We start from the raw sequence: 16,908 nt of genomic DNA, 5'->3' as shown, positions 1-16,908 counted from the left end.
GATTTTGAAGGGGAGGGTGTATCTATTGCTGGCGCAGGTTTGTGGGATGGAAGGCAGGGATCCGGCGGGGCCGGGAGGACATAGGAGATTTGGAATGCAAGGGGCTGTGGACAGTCACCAAGGTGCGGGTCTCAAAACGAAAGTGCCCGGAGTCCAGACCTCCAGCTGCTCAATGAGGAAAGGACCGGCGCCCCCAGGTTTGCCTGCGGCCAGGGCCAAGGCGCGCGGAAGCCGCAACTCTCACCTGGAAGCCGAGGAACCCAGGGAGAACCGAGCTCCAGCTTCCTGACGTCGCGCCCGCCTTCGCGCCCATGGGAAAACGCGCATTCTTTGGGGCCGCGCAAAGCATCCAGAGGCGATATCCGAGCTTTCCCGCACCCCGCTGCCCTGGGGAGCCCCTGCCCCGTGCCTAGGTCGCCCTGCGCGCGCCCAGCCCAACCCCGGACTCATACAAAGGCACCAGAGCTTGCGCCGGTGCGAAGCCGCCCTGCCGGCTCTGAGCACCTCCGAATCCCCACAAAAGCTATGGCTCCATTCCCCCGCACAAATTGGGGGGTCTCGGGCTGGCTTATGCGATTGATTTTCTCTCCAGTTGGTGGGCAGCCCGCCTCAGGGCAGCTTCCTCTCCATCCTACCTTCTTTTGCCGACTCGCCCCTCTCACCTGACCTGCTCACCCGCATCCAAGGACATTCCTTTCGCCTCCCTTCACGGAAAATCTCGTTTTTACGAATCAATTCTCCTTTTGGATTTGGGCCCATTATTCCTATTATTACTATTATTCCCCGTTTTCACTCATTTGTTGCCCCATGGAACACAGCAACTGGATGAGAAGCACTGAGCCCTCCTCGTGGGGAAAATTCAGAAATTGACCATTTGAGAAGATGGGGGAACACTACTATAACAGAAATCTATAAAATGGGGGTAAGGCCATAAAGAGCCCTATTTTTTTTTATTGGGGGCAAATTATTCATGACTTTTGGTAGCACTCAGTTCCTGGATTCACGGCCGACCAAGGCGCGGTGCGGGACACAGACATCCTGAGCCGCCGCTCCCGGGAGTTTCACATGGAGCAAGGGTGCCATCTAGCGGTTCCTTTGCGAAAAGGCGCCGCAGCCACCGGCTCCACCAGTTTTCTGGGAGAGTAGCCGCAGAAGCGGCCGGCAGGATAAACTTTCATAAGTAGCAGGAAAGGGGGAGGGATAGGGAGCGGGCGTCGAAATCAGGAAATGGTGCATGAAATTGTGTAGATAAGCTAAAAAACAGAAAAAAAAAAAAAAAAGAATAAACACCACACAGAGAAGGAAAAAAAAGCCCTAAGCTTTTTTCTTTCTACGTACACCTTCCACCCCTTCCCCTAATTTCTAGTGGAGACCGCAAACCAGTGCGTCCTTTGTGGCCTGTAAAAAGGGGGACCGCGCACTTTTCAAACTTCACCCGACTGTTTCAAATTCTGAAGAGAAACAATTGGGCTTTTTGTCGTCCGGGGAGAGGAGGCCTGGCAGGATGGGATGAGACTGTAAAAGAATCAAGAGGCTGCCCGCGCCCAGACGTCTGGCCCCGCCGGACCTGCGCGCGCGCGCGCGCGCGTGTGTGTGTGTGTGTGCGCGCGCAGGAGACTCCTCGTTTCGGACGCCTGATTTTGGTGGGGATGTGAAGAACAAAGACAAAAGTCCCAGTTGAAATCTCTGAAGCATTTGCGACAACAGAGTGTTCTTCTCTGGCTTCTCTCTTCTCCCTCTCTGCCCCCAGCCCCTCCACCCCCCGCCCCGGAAACCCGGAGTCCCGCGTTCTGGGCGTGTGAGGGTGAAGGCTGCCGGAGCGCGGCCCTCCCATTCCCCCGCCCGGCCGGCAGCCCCGGCCCAGCTGCGGCTCTCTCAGCTCCGGAAAGTTTCCCCTCGCTGTTTGCTTTGCTGCTGTTTAGTTTCTTAACCTTCAGAAATTTATACGCTATAAACTTTTATAGCGGTCATATTCTTTTATTGCTGCGCACACGGCATTGAATTCCTCTCCCGGCTTCTCTCTGCCTCGCACTCTGGCGGTCTCCCTCTCTGAATCTCTCTTTTATGACAACTGATTTCCCCATCTCCAGCTTCCGAGCCTCCGCATCTTCGCCTTTGTTTGTCTTTAAAGAAGCAGCCCTGGGCTGGGGACCCAGACGCTGCCGGCAGAGGCCTCTCCAAGCGCCCTCGCCCCTACCACGCAGCACTCCCCTCTGTTCCCCTCTGTTCCAGCCTTGCTGAGCGTTTGCTTTAGGCAGAAACCGACGTTCTGTGTTCGCTGTCAGCACTGGCTGGGCCTGGGTAGCCCAGGATGGGGCAGGAGCCTGGTCTACAGCAGCAGTAAAGTTAGATTCATTTTGTATCCCCAATGAAACCCTCCTTGGAGGGTGCCTGTCCGGGCCTGCCTGACGCCGAGTTCCTCTTTCTCCTGCCTCCCGCCCTTTCTCGGATCAGTTCGTCCTTTCGTTGGAGGAGGGTAGGCCTGGCCTTTTCACTTGCAGGCTCCCTTCACTCGGGCCATGCTTTGTTCCCAACTCTACCCCAACCCTCAGGGTCTCCGCGGGCCGCAGTGTTGTCGGCTCGGGTTGGGGAGAGGCTCCTGCGGAAGGCCGGCTCTGGAGCGCCGGCCTGGCCGAAGTGGAATCCCAAGGCCTGGATGAGAAGCGCAGGCTGCCCAAAACTGCGGGCTTCATGAGAGACTCTGGCGAAATCCCTCAGTCTGAGAGGGACAAAAAGGTGCCCCTTGAAACTGAGTTTAATTCTGGGGTCCTTTTGGGAGGTGAATTTTTCTACTAACACATTTCTGCTTCACACTCAATGCCCTCTCCACCCTTTGCAGAGGTGCTTATCCAGGTCTCAGCCCCTACCAACCCAACCCAGCTCAGACCAAGGCTGCTACCCTGTGGCTCAAACTGGAGCCTCCAACCCCAGCTGGGGGCTGAGAACCCTAAGGGGTTGGCTCCCTTTGAATGGGAAGAAGGAGATTCCAGCCCTCTGGAGACCTCTGTCTAGACCTAGGCACTCTGCTGCAGGGAAGAACAGAGGGAAATTACTGTGTTCCTCCCCTGCATCGTATTTTAAAGTGGCCAGACTAAGGTGGCATTCTCAGGAGCTGCAGGAAGACCTACCCTGCCTCCTATTCTCAAGTCAGTGAGGAGGTCTCAGGACCTCATTGCTCTCCAGACCCTGTCCCCTCTCCAGACAACCCACATTTCCTCCCCCCCACCTCCAGTTTTCCAGTTTTCCTGTTGGAAGGCTCTTGATCAGTTTAACCAGTAGTCTTGGGACCTGGGGTCTGGGACTGGCTCTCAGCTCCACCTCTAGAGAGCTCTGCAGGGGACCTTGCCCTGCAGGGTCCAAGGAGAAACCTCCTGAACTCAGCTATCTTTTTTTTTTTTTTTCCCAAGCCTTTCTCCTGACAACTGGGATCTCTACCTATGGTCAGGCCCAGAGAGCCAACACAGAATAAGACACAGGAGAGATTTATTTTCTATAGTGATATATATTTTTTGTTCTTTTTCTTTTTTTCTTCCAAAACAAACAATTAGAGCTCTAGGCCCCTAGCCCTCCCCACTCCCACCCAGAACCCTCCCATATAATCGACAACTGAAAACAAGCGAGACAATCACCCCCAAAGAAATCACGAAACACAAGCACAATTTCACGACAGCCACCGACAAAGGAAAAAACTTCTACTGGAATGTCCCCTTGCAGGATTAGGAGAAGCAGGAGCAAGAGTCTACGAATTGAAGGGGACTGAGAAGTAGGGGAGCAGGGGGAGGAGGGGAAGCAGAGAGTAAGCTTCCATCTGATGCTTAGGTGCGATTTTGCCTCTTTCCTTTGCACGCCGGACTGTTCCCCAGAAGCGCGCGCACGCACCAGCCCCGCAGATCGGCATCCAGGCCCATGAAGCAGGAGGCAAAGCCCGGCCCTGGGGCCGGTCTCCTTTGGCGCTGGGGCTGCAGCCGCCAGGCCCGGGGCTCCTCCGCGTGGGTCGAGAAGCCGACGGGATTCGGAGGAACGCGCAGAGCTTTGCGCGCTGGGGCCATTGCTCCTCCCTGTCCCAGACCACTTGTCCCGGAAGGGAGCTTGGGAATCGATTCACAGTAAATTTTCATTCGGACTCTCCTGGCCTGGCTTTCCTGTCTACAGTGGGGTTTGACCTAGCGGGGAATGGAGGGTGGAGGGGGTTTTCTACAAGGGGCGGCTTTACTCGCGGGTGCAAGGTGGATTCGAGAGTTGATTTCAGAGCTAGGGAGGATGCGGAAGAATGCAGGGCCGAGAGTAAGAGAAGCTACAGTCTGTCAAGTGGTGCGCAGATGAACAGGACAACATTGTCAAGGCTCTACGACCCACAGTTTGACCTTCTTTTGTTGGAAGGAGAGGGAAACATCATGCAGAATTAAACATTTCCTGCAACAAAATGTACATGTTGGTGGGAGGTGGCGAGTAGTTCCACCTAAGATACCTTCATAAAACCAAGTGCTGCCTTTTCTTGTACTTTCTAGCCCACCAGCTTGGGGGCTAGGTTTGCCCCATCTTCCCCATGGCCCTTGGCCTGAGAATAGTTGGCAACTCCATGGGGATGGTATGGCAGTGCTGCAGCCTTTGGGCTGCAACACCTCACTCAGAAGTCTGCCTTTAGACATCTCCCCAGTGGGTATTTGCATCAGGGGTAGAATCCGGGCTTGCCTGATGATCTGAGGGCTGTTTTGCCAAATTTGGTGTGCGATGGTCTGCATCTGGAGAGTCACTTCACTTGACTGAAGGGTGGTTGTGAGCTTGCCCCATTATTACTGTGTGGGTGTCTGCTGAGCTGTGTGGAGTTGGAGTGTCCCTGGGTGACTTTTGGGTGGGTGTAGAGAAGAAACAGGCAAGCTGGAAGTGAGGGGCTAGGACTTCCCAGAAAAATTACAGGGCATACTAGGAGCTTGACTAGGGTCTCTCTTTCCTTGTGGCCAATCACATTCTTAGGAACCAGCTACTTCTATCTTCTAAATCAACAAAACTTTCTCCTGACACCCAGGGAGAAGAGAGCAAAAGGTAAGGGCAAAGGAAAGGAGAGAGGCTCTAGGTGCAGATAAAGGACTTGGAAGAGAGACTCCCTTCCCCATTCACTTGAATACATCCCAGACAACGCTGGCTTTGCAGTCGTCACATAAATTAAGAGTCAGATGGGGAAGAGCTGGGGAGGACTGGGGGTAATCTTTAATCTTTACTCTTTGCCCTGCTCCTTATTCATTTTCTTCATTTTCATCCGCCGGTTCTGAAACCAGATTTTGACTTGTCTCTCACTCAGATTGAGGAGTCTGGCCACTTCGTGCCTACGGTCCCTGGTGAGGTACATATTGAACAGAAACTCCTTCTCTAGCTCCAGCGTCTGGTATTTGGTGTAGGGACAGCGCTTTTTCCGGGAGGAGCGAGCGTGCAGCCAGTTGGCGGAGGGGTTGGCTGAAAGAGAAGCAGCGATAGAATCAAAGAAAGGAAAGGGGTTGAAGGGCCCCAGACCAAGAGGGCACACCCTTGGTCTCCACTTCCCATCTTGCATTGGAGAAGAGGCCACCTGGGCCTTCAAGTTCTCAGGAAGGGTGTCCCAGATGGGCCAGCCACTGCTATAGACACCTCCAGGTGAGAGGCTGTGTGGAAAGGATGGAGCCAAACGTGGGCCCAGGCTTCTTCAACATTTCCAAAGCTCTGCCTACATCAAGTTCCCTCTCAATTTTTCTCCACTTGGGTCCAAACTGCTTAGGACTCAGGTCAGAGTTCAGCATGGTTGAAGCCCCACCAGCAGCACCCCCAGGCTGGCTAGGGGTGGGTAGCTGACTTGAAGGGTCCTGGCTCTAGGAGGTGAGAGGAGGATTTGAGTGGGAAAGTGAGATGTCTGTTCAGTTACCACATTTGGGGTGTCACTTCACCCCAAGAGACCTTTCAGCCCTTCAGTCCAGTCCCAGGACACCCTGCCTTGATCACAAGCTTGTGTCTCTAGATCACATGGCAGCAGGCATGTGTGTCTGTGTAGAAATCTCCCCCTCTGTTACCACCACACACCACAAATATGGGTCTGCACTTAGAGCCACAAACAGGCAGCACACTCCAATTCACACGCAACGCAATTGCAACCATTTATCAACTCCAGCCTATGGACAGGGGAGCGCCGGGGGCTCACTGATAACTTATGGTTGCAATAGTCTCTCTCCTTTTCAGCTCCTGCTCAGCTCACAGTTTGGCTAACACAAGTTCAGGGAAATTGGGGAGTAAAATTGCTCCAGTCCCAAGGTGGGGAGCCAGGGGTGATGTGGAGGTAAAAGGAAGCCCTTCACAGCACACCTAGCCTTAACTGGTCCTATGTGAGGGCTAGAGGGGAGAAGAGGGTAACTGAGTGGAAGAGAGGAAACAAAAATATATACAGGCTTCTCTTCTTCTTACCCTCTCTCCCCCTACTATGGAACTCAAAAAAGTTGCCAAATAAAGCTAAGCCAATTAAAAATAACAGCCATCAGCTACTAGCTTCCTTCTCCCCAAGTGAAAAACACTGGATTTTTTTAATATATAAAAAATTTGGTTCATCCTACGCTAAGTACCCTGTCTTCCCAATTTGCAGTGCTATTTCCTTAATGTGATTGCCTGGGATGGGACCCGTAGCCGCATTAAATATGAAAGAGGGAAAAAACTGTTAATAATTGATCCTAGCCAAATGGCTGCCTTGCAGTAATGGGCTTTTCAGGCAGAGACTGGGGTTTTAGGGTGGGGGGTCTGTTTGGGAGTGTGCGGGGAGAGTTGGGGAAGAATGTCTTCCCCAAATGCCAGCTCTTAGGATTCCACCTGGCAGGTTGGAGGTGACAGGACCCTGCAGGGAATGGAGCAGCTCTTTACTTTCTAGTAGGCAAGGATGCACTAAAGAGCCCTGGGGCCACTCCGTCAATGGGAAACCTAGCAGGGCAAGGAGAGACGAAAAAATCCCTACTTCCCGAAAAGAGTAAGAAACGAGGACTTGATCCACCAGCCTGCGAGTCATTGTTTGGGGCTGAGTTCCCTCGCCGATGAGCCTTTCTCAACCTTAAAAATAAGTAATAGGAGAACCCTCTTTTCTCACCTAGTAGCACCTCCTGAAAATCAGCCAGACTTGGCGTTCTGACTGGGGTGCTTTTGAGGAGTGGGAGGTGATGGGAAACTACCCATAAAGGGTAAAGTTCTCCGCCTGTCTGCAACCCTCTCTTCCCCCGACCCCTCCTCTCCTCGGGATGTCCCGACATTCGGAAGCGATTCCCCGACTCCCCAAGAGGCGGACAGCCCGGGCTGGGGCTAGGGAGCCCCGCAGAGAGCAGCCGGGTGGGGAGGGGGGGACCGCAGAAAAGGAAGCAGCAGCCCCGGCGAGGACGCCGAGGAGGAGAGGGGCCACCAGAGGGAAGGCTCCCGGGGAGGGGCCGGCGCATCCGGGGAGGGGGCTCAGTCACCGCGTCCTGGGCTTCCCCCGCCCCTCCCGGCGCCGGTTGCGGACTCTGCACGGCTACAGCGCGAGATCTGCTAGGAACAATTCTCCGCCAAGCTGTTGCATCGCAAATAAAATCCTAATGAGCCCCCTCCCCCTTCCCCTTGGCCGGCTTTTACGGTCTGCGCGTGGAGCGGGGAGCTCTGCCAGGCGCACGGTCCCGGGCAGCCCAGTGCGCTGCGGCCCTTGCCCTCACCGGCTCTCCGCCTCGCTGGCCGCCGGCCCCCCGGCCCCACCAGCTCCTCTCCCGGCCGTCGCCGGTCTCTGGCCGGGCTTTCAGCTGGGGCCTCCGGGAGACAGGGGGAAAGAGGGCCGAGAGAGCTGCAAGTCGATCCCAGAGCCCCTGTTCCCCGCAGGACTTGAAGAAGTGGGGGCAGCGCTCCTCTGGCGGCCTCAGTCTCCCCTTCTAGAGCACGCAGCTTTCCCCCTTCCTTCCGACTTTCCTTCCTCTCCCCTCCTCCTCCTGGCCCGCTCTCCGGCCACCGCCGCAGTTTCCCTTCACATTGTCGGCAGTTTATTGCCTCTCCCCTCCCCGCCCCCCTCCTGGCCTTCGGCCTGGGTATTTCCTCACTTTTTATAACTTACTTTGATCCGGCCTCTCTTTGTCCTCGCTTCCTTCGCAAATTTTATTGTCCCCGTAGCCGGGTCTTTGATTAGACAGCACGGCCTCCCTGCCCGCCGAAGTTTCCAAACTGTACTCGGGCGTGCCCTGTTTAAGCAGCTCCCCAGGCGCGCCCAGCAGCGGCTCCGCCTTCACCGCCGCCTGGCCCTGCCCCGGGGCCGCTTCGCCGCGCGGCGCCGGCTCCAGCCAGGTGCGTAGGTACCTGCTCTCGGCCGGCGGGACGCCCTGGGGCTGGATGTAAGGATGGTAGACGGACGGCAGGCTCCCGGACGCGTGCGGGCTCAGCGGCGCCCAGGAGGCGCCGAACACCGGCGCTTTGGGCTGGAAGCTGCACGAGGGGAACTCCAGGTGCTCCGCGTGGCCCGGCTGCCGCGGGCTCGCGTACTGGCCAGAAGGAAACTTGGCTGGAGGCGCGTCCTCACTCTCGTGACTTATGATCGAGTCGACATAATAGCTGCTAAGCGTCCCAGAAATGGACATTCTCAGACATTATCCGGGCGCTCGCAGGGGGAAGGGAAGCGCTCGCGCGGCGGCGCCCAAGCAGGGAGAGGTGGCACCCGGACCGGTGTGAGGGCTTTCGGACGCGACCCCCCCCCCCCCCCACCCTCCCACCCCCACCCCCTGCTCAACTTCTCAGCCAACAAAGTACAGTGGAGCAGCCAGGCTCAGCGCTCCTTGCAAAATGATTGGTCAAAGTTTTTCCGACTGCCTGATAAAGCGTCAGCTCCGACATAAATCAATCGGGCGAGGGGGCTGCGCTCTCGCTGTCATCCGTCCGCACCGCATTCCATATCGAGGATGGATTGTTTTATGCTGATGCAATGTGCTATCACGTCAGGGCTCCGGCGGCCACGTAACCTCAGCCCGAGCTGCCGGCTGCCCGGTCCCCCCTCCCGCTGCAGGAAGGGGGGCAGTTCTCGACCAGGGGCGGCGGGGGCGGAGGAGAGGCGGAGGGAAGCGGCGGGCTGCCTCGGGAGGGACGCAGGCTGTGGAGCCCTCTCCCCAGGCGGGTCGGGGAGGGAGGGAGAGCAAGGGCGGAGGGAGGGAGAGAGCCCCAGCCCGGGGAGCAGCCACAGAGGCCCGAGAGGATACTGGAAGAGGAGGTGGTCCTGTCCCCCGCAACACACACCTCCACCTCCACCCCGCAGGCCCTCATTTCCTCTTCTCTGTCCCCTTGACAGAAGATGTTTATTAAACAACAGCAGCAGCAGCAGCAATCCACAGGAGATGAAGTAAAAGGATGAGGGGAAAAGTTGGGGATTTTAGGACGTTGTCCGCTTTGGAGGGGGCTCTCTGTGCACTATTTGTAGAGATTTACATGACTGGGAGCTTCCCTGGACCCCTCAGTAGCTGAGGGAGGAGGAGAGAGGTGAAAAAAATGGCTGAGTGTCCAAGAATCCACTATTTGTCCTGAAATTAGAAACTGCTTGAGGTTAAAGGGATCCATCAGGCCCCGGAAACGTGAGCCTAGGAAAGAGTTTAATACAAGGAACCAGAGCGCCTTTACATTTATTGGGCCTTTCTGACTCTGGCCAGAAGGATGGATTTAAGATGGTGGTGGTGAGGTGGGGGCAGTGGGGGAGGGGGGGAATAGCCATTTCTCCTTTTCTCCACTGAATAATCACCCAGGCCCCTAAAATTGCCCTGATGAAGGAGCTGAATAGGAGAAAGGGTTAAGGACAATTCCCTGAAGTGTCACCAGAGTAGAGGCCTGGGAAAGGATCCCCAGTCAGCAAGGGAAGGGGTCCCAAGTTATCTCCCCATCCATCCAAAGAGGAAGGAGCCTGGGCTGAGTTTTCAGCCCTCCTGTACCGCTCCTCTCACCCAGGGCTCCTGCTCTGGAGACTTCCAAACACCGATATAGGGGCCAGTGTGGACAGCGAGCCCATGGTCAGTCTCTTCCCCTCGCTGCCTTACCCCTTGCAGACTGCCTCACTGGAACTTCCAAATAGCCTTTTTTATATATATCTACTCTGTGGCCCTGGGTAGGGACCCCTGGGGCCCACTGACTGGCTTCCTCACTCCTCTGGCAGCCCCTGCTCCTCAGCTTCTGCCCTGGTTGCAGTCGCCTCTCCTGGCACTTGGGGAGGTGTGACCCTTGGACAGACCCAGTTCTCCTGGGGTTGGGCTCAGGGGTAGATTGGAAAGGATTTCTCGGCAACTCTCTGACTCTGCGTCCTAATAAGGTAGGCTGCCCTCAGTCTGGTCCTTTTAGCAAAAGTGGGGCCTCTCTAACTTGAGGCCGTATCTTTTTGGCCACCTACCCCTCTGCCTTGTAGAAGGCTGCAGATCACCTCCCACACAGGCACACACTCCCACCCGCTTTTCTTTCCAAATGAAGCCATCTCGTGTCATTACATGTGAAATACGAGGGTGAAGCGCCATATTTCTTCACATTATGGCGATTTCAAAATGATTTTTTAAAGATCAATGCCGGGGCCCAGCCGGTCCCCTCCTTTCCCACCCCTGCTCTCCGAGGGTGACAGCCCGGCAGATCCGTAACCAAACAGCATGAAGATCTGCCTTTTCCATAGGACCCAAGTGGGGAAACAAAAATCCGATGCAAATTCTTCCAAGTAGCGGTTGGATGCTTGGGAAAGTCGAGGGAGATTCCCGGACTCACCAGCGAAAAAGCTGGGCGCCGAGCGAATGAATCACAGTTAAGGCAAAGCACCTGTTCTCAATTTGCCAGCACTATGAAGTCTGCTGTTGGCTTTACCTGTCATAAATATACTCTTCAAGAAAAAAGATTCCCTCCCCCGCCATAAATAATGGCTTTATGAAGCATGGCGGGCTGAGTATATTATTTCTGTAGTATATAAATTAGGCCCTAAAAGGACATGTGTACTATGGACTGGGGATTTTTTATTTATGGAAAAGTCAGTGCTGGGCTGTCCTTAGGACACTAGCAAAGCAGACACTGGGCTCTGACTGCCGTCTTCCTGGTTCCCCTTCCCTCCCCTGCCCTGACTTTGCAGCTGCCTCTCTGAAACGAGAGGAGTCAAGAGGGCCACTCAGTTTAGGGAAGAAGTTAGAGGAAGAAGAATATTTGGGCTGATGGCTTGTGTTCTCCAAGGGTGAATTCTCCCAGCAGACAAGATTTGGGTTTGTGGGTTGCTATCTGCCTGAGGAGTTGCCCTTTATTCCCTGGTGGCTCCTGAGTGCTGGGTGAGGAGGGGACTCAGGCCTCTTTTCTGGGATTGGAACTTAGCTTTGCTCATGAAGAAGCTGGAGAGTGGAGACGATTTTAAAATGACAGGTTTTGGAGGTCTTGGTCTTCTCAAGGAGCAATGACTCCAGAGGAAAGAGAATGAACTGGCCCCTAAGCCCTGTAGTCTGCATCCCAGCTCTTTGCCCTCCAGGTAAATGCGCCAAGCAAGGAGTCCCACCTCAGCCAAACTTTCTAGAAAGCACTGCTGCTCCAAACTGGAGTTCAACTCCAGCTCAAGCAAATGATTAAAGGGTCAGCTGAGAGCCTGTGGACTCCTTCCCACCAAAAAAGTCTTGTTTTCTCCCCAGACAATGGTACCCACCATGAAAGAGGCTAGCAAACAGGATTGTGGCCCCTGGAGCCCAGCTTCCAAAGACACTTAATAGAGGAGTTGCTTCAGTGGGGGTCACTTTATCCTAAGTGAGTGAAACTGCTCCATACCCCACCCCCAATCCTAAACAGAGAGAAGGAAAACCCTGCCTTCCCTTGCAGCCTTTTTGCCATTCCCTGCACTGGAGCCTCGTCTGAACACAGCTGGGGCCAGTAGCTGGTAGCTTGGAGAAGGGCAAGCAGGGAAAAGCGGCAGCTCCCGGCCACACTGGGGCCCAGAGCAGCCAACAGTGAGGCCGAGGTTTGAAGAGCAGAGGCCGACCCGCTGGTGAGTGCCTGCGCTGTGGGGGTGACTTTTGGAAGGGTCCTTGTCAGTAAGAAGAGAGATAAAATCTAGAGGAAGGGAAGGAAATGGGAGAAGAAAGAAAAACAGTAAGTGAGAATGGGGAAAAATAGTTTGTTTTTAATTAATAAGCTTAGCTGAAATGTATGCATGTTTTATGTAAATAGATGTGTGTGTCCTATATGTATATTTCAAATCAATATTTCTGTACGGGGAACCCAGTGTGCAAATGCACTGTGCTCCATACTGTGTATAGAATATGTAATAAATAAATCTGCCCAACTATGAAACTTGATGTGCTTGGGCATTCGTGTATGCAGGATCTAATCGTGCGTATGTGGATGCATGCATAACCCCTGTGAGTGATGGAGGTTTACGAGTCTGCTCATGTAAGAAGATCAGTTGCCCAAAAGCTTGTGTGTACATTTTTGTAACCATCACACACCTATGGAAAAGCAAAAGCTTGGGTATTTGTATACTTGAATTATGGCTATAAAATATTAGCTAATTCGGATGTCGTACTTGAAAATCTGTCCCTTAACTTGATATTCAAGCAAAATATACAGCGTATCCTCAAACAAATGCATATGACTTAACACCAGATAGATTCTACGACAACTTCTTTCCAAAATGTTTCTCTGGAAGGTAAAAGAAATGCTTCAAATTGGCCCAGAAGAGGTTATGAAATTTTGTGACTTCTTTGTTGGACCATAAAATCCTTCACTGTGCTTCTTACCCAAGACCACAGGGACGGTGTGCATTGTGTGATGCTTATTTCATGATAGCGATGGGCGCGGGGGTGGAGGCACAGTTACTTATGAGCACATGTGTCTCCCAGAATGATAAAGCAGCGGTGGACAGAGATGAGCCGAGTGTGAAAGTGACTGTGGAGGTCAAGCAAAAGCACTACTGTGTACAACAAAATTAGAAAAGTCCCCAAATCTATGTCCTCAAGCACCAGAGGTATTTCTTCTGACTCCAGAGCATAGTCCAGACCCACTCTGGGAAAGAGTGAGGCATGAGGACACTTGCCCCAGTGGGAAAGGGCACAAGATCCCGGAATCTTTACCCTTTATGCAAAACGGCCTCCAAAACAGGTATCACATTGAATCTGCACACTCGGGTTCAAACCTCGGTGCTTCCATACCCCCCAAGTGGGGATCTTAATAGTGAAGTAACGAAATCTTCTGCCAAACCTCCGTCCCAGGATGTCAGAGGTGAAAGGAAAGCCTGAGAGGTCAGTGGCCCAAGCCGACCTCAGGAATCTTCTTACCAACTCTCAGCCATCAAGGATATCCAAGGCAGTGGGGGTGGCTGACTCCTTGGGAGGGGGCATCCAGGAGGCCAAACGGGGTGGGCGGCAGGCAGGCGGAAAGGAGGCGAGCAGGTAGAAGGTTATTACGAAATTGCTTCCATAAAACCTGTGGCTGTTGTAAAACTCCACTTTCCAAAGACTTTATTTCCTCCTTTCTCTCTAACATTCCCCTTTTTTCTTTTTACAGCACTTTTCCTGGGAGGGGGTGGCCAAGGGACACCAGGGATGGAAGACAGTCAGGCTCTGAGTGACTGGGCAGGTTTCTGAGAGGCCCAGGGAGAAGTGAGATAAGGCTGCAGGGACGTGCCAGGCCATCTCCACCCAGACCAGAAGATGAGAAACTGTCAAGGGACAGAGTTGTTGGCCTTTGCTTATCAGGACAGTGATTGCATCAGGACATTGAAGGTTGCATTTCCCCTAGGCTAGGGGTGGATGTCCCTAATGCCCCTCTGCTCTAGCAGAAGCCCCTGGCCCTCCAAGTCAGCCTGGCGCCAAAGCCCCATCCGGTCTGGCCTCTTTCCTGGGCCCTTTTGCACATTTCCTCTGCCTCAAGCAGGCGGGCTGGGGGGGTGGGGGAGTTTGGGAACAAAAGTTAGCTTATGCTTTGGAAAGTCCCCCTTCTTCCACCAGCACTTCTAGTTATTCCTTTCCCGGCCACAGGACCAGCAGCCTTAAGAGGACCGAGGTCAGAGAGGGTATCACAGTCTCACCCTGTCCAACCCCTGGTTCCATCCTTTGTCACTGCATCAGTTGGGGTTGAATTGTCCAACAACCTGGGATCCCCATTAGCTTGCAAGTCAGGCCCCTCTCCAAGGGGGTGGCACTCAGGATCTATGTGTACCCCCAGCCCAGCCCAAGGCCAGTGGGAAACTCTGGCCACTGGGGTGGGTGGTGAGGAAAAAGTCAACTGAGGGATTAGGAAAAGAAGGACTTTTTTGACCTATTTCTGTAGGTCCGGTCCCATAGGGGGCCTTCGACAGGACCCTGAGGGCTTCAGACTAAGAGTGCAAGAGCTCTAGATGTTTCCCTTTCAGAATGAGACCTACTGAGCCCTCTTCAAGGACCTGAAGCTTCCCGCTGAGGTGGAGCACCAACCCCCAAAGAGTTACAAAAACCTCAAGAACCCCCCTGTGTTTCTTTTGAAATCAAATATTTGTGAAGTTGGGGAGACTTTCTCTGGAAAGTTCTGGATGTAGGTGAGAGCTCAGAGACCCTAAGGCTGGAAGCTTGGAGCTCTGACTGCCATCTTTGGGTTGGGCTGAACAGCTCAACAGGGCCAGGGAGGTGGCTTGGGAGAGCTGACTGCTCCTCATCCCCCTTTCCCTCCTAACACACACATACACACACACACACACACACACACACACACACACACACACACACTTCCCAGATCTTTTCTGGGAAACATCCTTGTTGCTCCTGGATGAAGGACCTCAAACCTCTTCCCCATTTTGCAAGGTTGATCCTCCAGTCCTGATTCTGCTCCCCTCCCCCCACTCCTCCAGCAAAGCGAGGAGCAGTAACTGCCGTGAATCCGGTGGTTTAATGTTGTTGTGTTCAGAAACCCAGGCCCAACAACATGAAACTACCTAATTCACTCAGCAGTTCCAGTTCAAGCTCTAGGTCAAGGGCTCACTGGGGGCAAACCTTGTGGCCATTTGTTGGCCAAAAAGCGGCTTAACTTCATTTTCCTCCACCTCTTCCCCAAGAGAAGAACCCAGTTGCTATTAAACAACACATCGGAAGAACTGAACCCAGGACTCTAGGCAAAACCATTTTGTAGCGGGTCCTGACAGCTCAGATTGCAGAGACATTTGCTCCCTTCCAGTAGCCCTGGCCAGAGTAGACCCTAGGCACAGGCAGAAGCCTGGGCAGGGCCTCTTTGATATACCTGCTCAGTCTCTGCCTCTCAGCCCAGCTGGAGGTCTCCACAGATAAAAAGAATTCTCAACTTCAAACCGATACAAAGGTGCATCTACACTCAGCACCCCGCTAGCCCCTGTATTCCGACTCACCCAGCTTCCCAGTGTAGCTCTGAGAGGCCAGATCTTCAAGTCCTACACATCCCCCAGTTTTGAGACTGGGGCGCAGACAGGAGAGTGGGGCAAAAGAGTGCCGAGAAAGTGCCAGAGAGAAAGGTGGAAAAGCAGAGTATCAGAAAGTATCGGGAATTCTAGGAACAAACAGAGGAAGAATGGGATTTGGAGGGGAAAGCCGGTTGATCTGAACAGTTGCTGTGAAGGCACCCTGCCCAAAATGTCCCAGGGCCCTAGCTCTGCAGAGGCCGAGCTGCTCCAGGTAAGACAATTCATTCCGAATCTTCGCAGAATAAGGACTAAGAGGCTAAGGACTGTGATTAGGACGCAGAGAACAAATTTGCTTCCTCCTTCCTGACCTTGGGTCTGGGTCCTTGGCCCCCTAACGTGCCGGCTCCTCACCCATGCCTCTCCAGACACCCGCCTGGTCACAGGTACTCACGCCCACACCCGCACCCATCCCAGAACCGCGGCTGCGCAGGCCGAGGGCGGCGGCGGACTTACCTGGGCGGCGGCAGTGCCGGCCGTGCACCGCCGTCGGAAGGTGCGGAGCCAGCGGCCGCGGCCCAGTCCAGGCTCCCGCCCGCCCTAGCCCCGAAGCGAGGGTCCGAGTGGCCACGTGTCCGGCAGGGAAGTCCGAGGTAGCGAGGGAGTCCGCCTGGCCGCCCGCTCCCCCTCCCGGGTATAAATCTTGGGGACCGGAAATACAATAAAACTTCACCGTGTTGATGAACTTCAAACGGTTTACATCCCCTCCTGTCCTGAAAAGAAAGACGTCCGGGGGCGGATTAAAAGGAAGGGGAAACAAATTTACGAGCGGCAGAAGCACCCGCCTCGGCCCCTTTCTTTGCCCTCACACTTTGTCCGCTTGGAGAGAAGCAGCCCCGGCCCCCGGGCCTTGGCCTCCGCCGAACCGGCCGCCAGGCGCGCTCTTCTTTCGGAGGAGTCCACGCTGACCCAGCCCGCGCCGGGCAGAGACTGGAAACCGCCGCCTACACGGAAAATCCACAGAACCCCGCGCACACCCTACGATCGGCTTGGCTCGCCGGGCTTGGGATGAGGTTCCCCGCTCCTCGCCAAAGCAGAGCTGGGCTCCCTGGCGCTTCCTTGTGAAAGCCCAGGCTCTCCCAAACACGCCCGGTGGCCTCCATTTTTTGCATCTTTCCGCTGAAAGCGGGTTTTTTCTTTTCTTTCTTTCTTTCTTTTTTTTTTCCAGACTTTTTTCTTCAGAGTCCCGCTGTGTCACCCAGGATGGGGTGCAGTGGCAGGATCTCGGCTCACTGCAACCTCCGCCTCCCGGGTTCAAGCGATTCTCCTGCCTCAGCCTCCCAAGTAGCTGGAACTACAGGCGCCCGCCACCACGCCCTGCTAATTTTTGTATTTTTAGTAGAGACGAGGTTTCACGATGTTGGCCAGGCTGATCTCGAACTCCTGACCTCGTGATCCACCCTTCTCGGCCTCCCAAAGTGCTGGGATTACAGGCGTAAGCCACCGCGCCCGGCCCAAGGGTTTTTTGTTTTTGTTTTTGTTTAACTTTACTTTTCTCTTTCCTTTCCGTTTCT

At 54.3% G+C, this 16,908-nt stretch overlaps 1 protein-coding gene across 1 annotated transcript; it reads right to left on the bottom strand.

The window, feature by feature from the left end:
• Positions 1-3,482: 3,482 nt before the first annotated feature.
• On the bottom strand, positions 3,483-8,680 carry HOXB9 (homeobox B9). Its single transcript, XM_023204374.3, has 2 exons — positions 8,075-8,680; positions 3,483-5,451 (listed from the first exon to the last, which is right to left on the bottom strand). The coding sequence occupies exons 1-2, from the start codon at positions 8,589-8,591 to the stop codon at positions 5,216-5,218; spliced, it is 753 nt and encodes a 250-aa protein (XP_023060142.1). The 5' UTR covers positions 8,592-8,680; the 3' UTR covers positions 3,483-5,215.
• Positions 8,681-16,908: the final 8,228 nt, after the last annotated feature.

This window comes from Piliocolobus tephrosceles, chromosome 16, assembly GCF_002776525.5.
Source record: "Piliocolobus tephrosceles isolate RC106 chromosome 16, ASM277652v3, whole genome shotgun sequence".
Lineage (NCBI taxonomy): Eukaryota > Metazoa > Chordata > Mammalia > Primates > Cercopithecidae > Piliocolobus > Piliocolobus tephrosceles.
The sequence above is the reverse complement of the archived record's forward strand: the minus strand, read 5'-3'. Positions and strand labels throughout refer to the sequence as shown.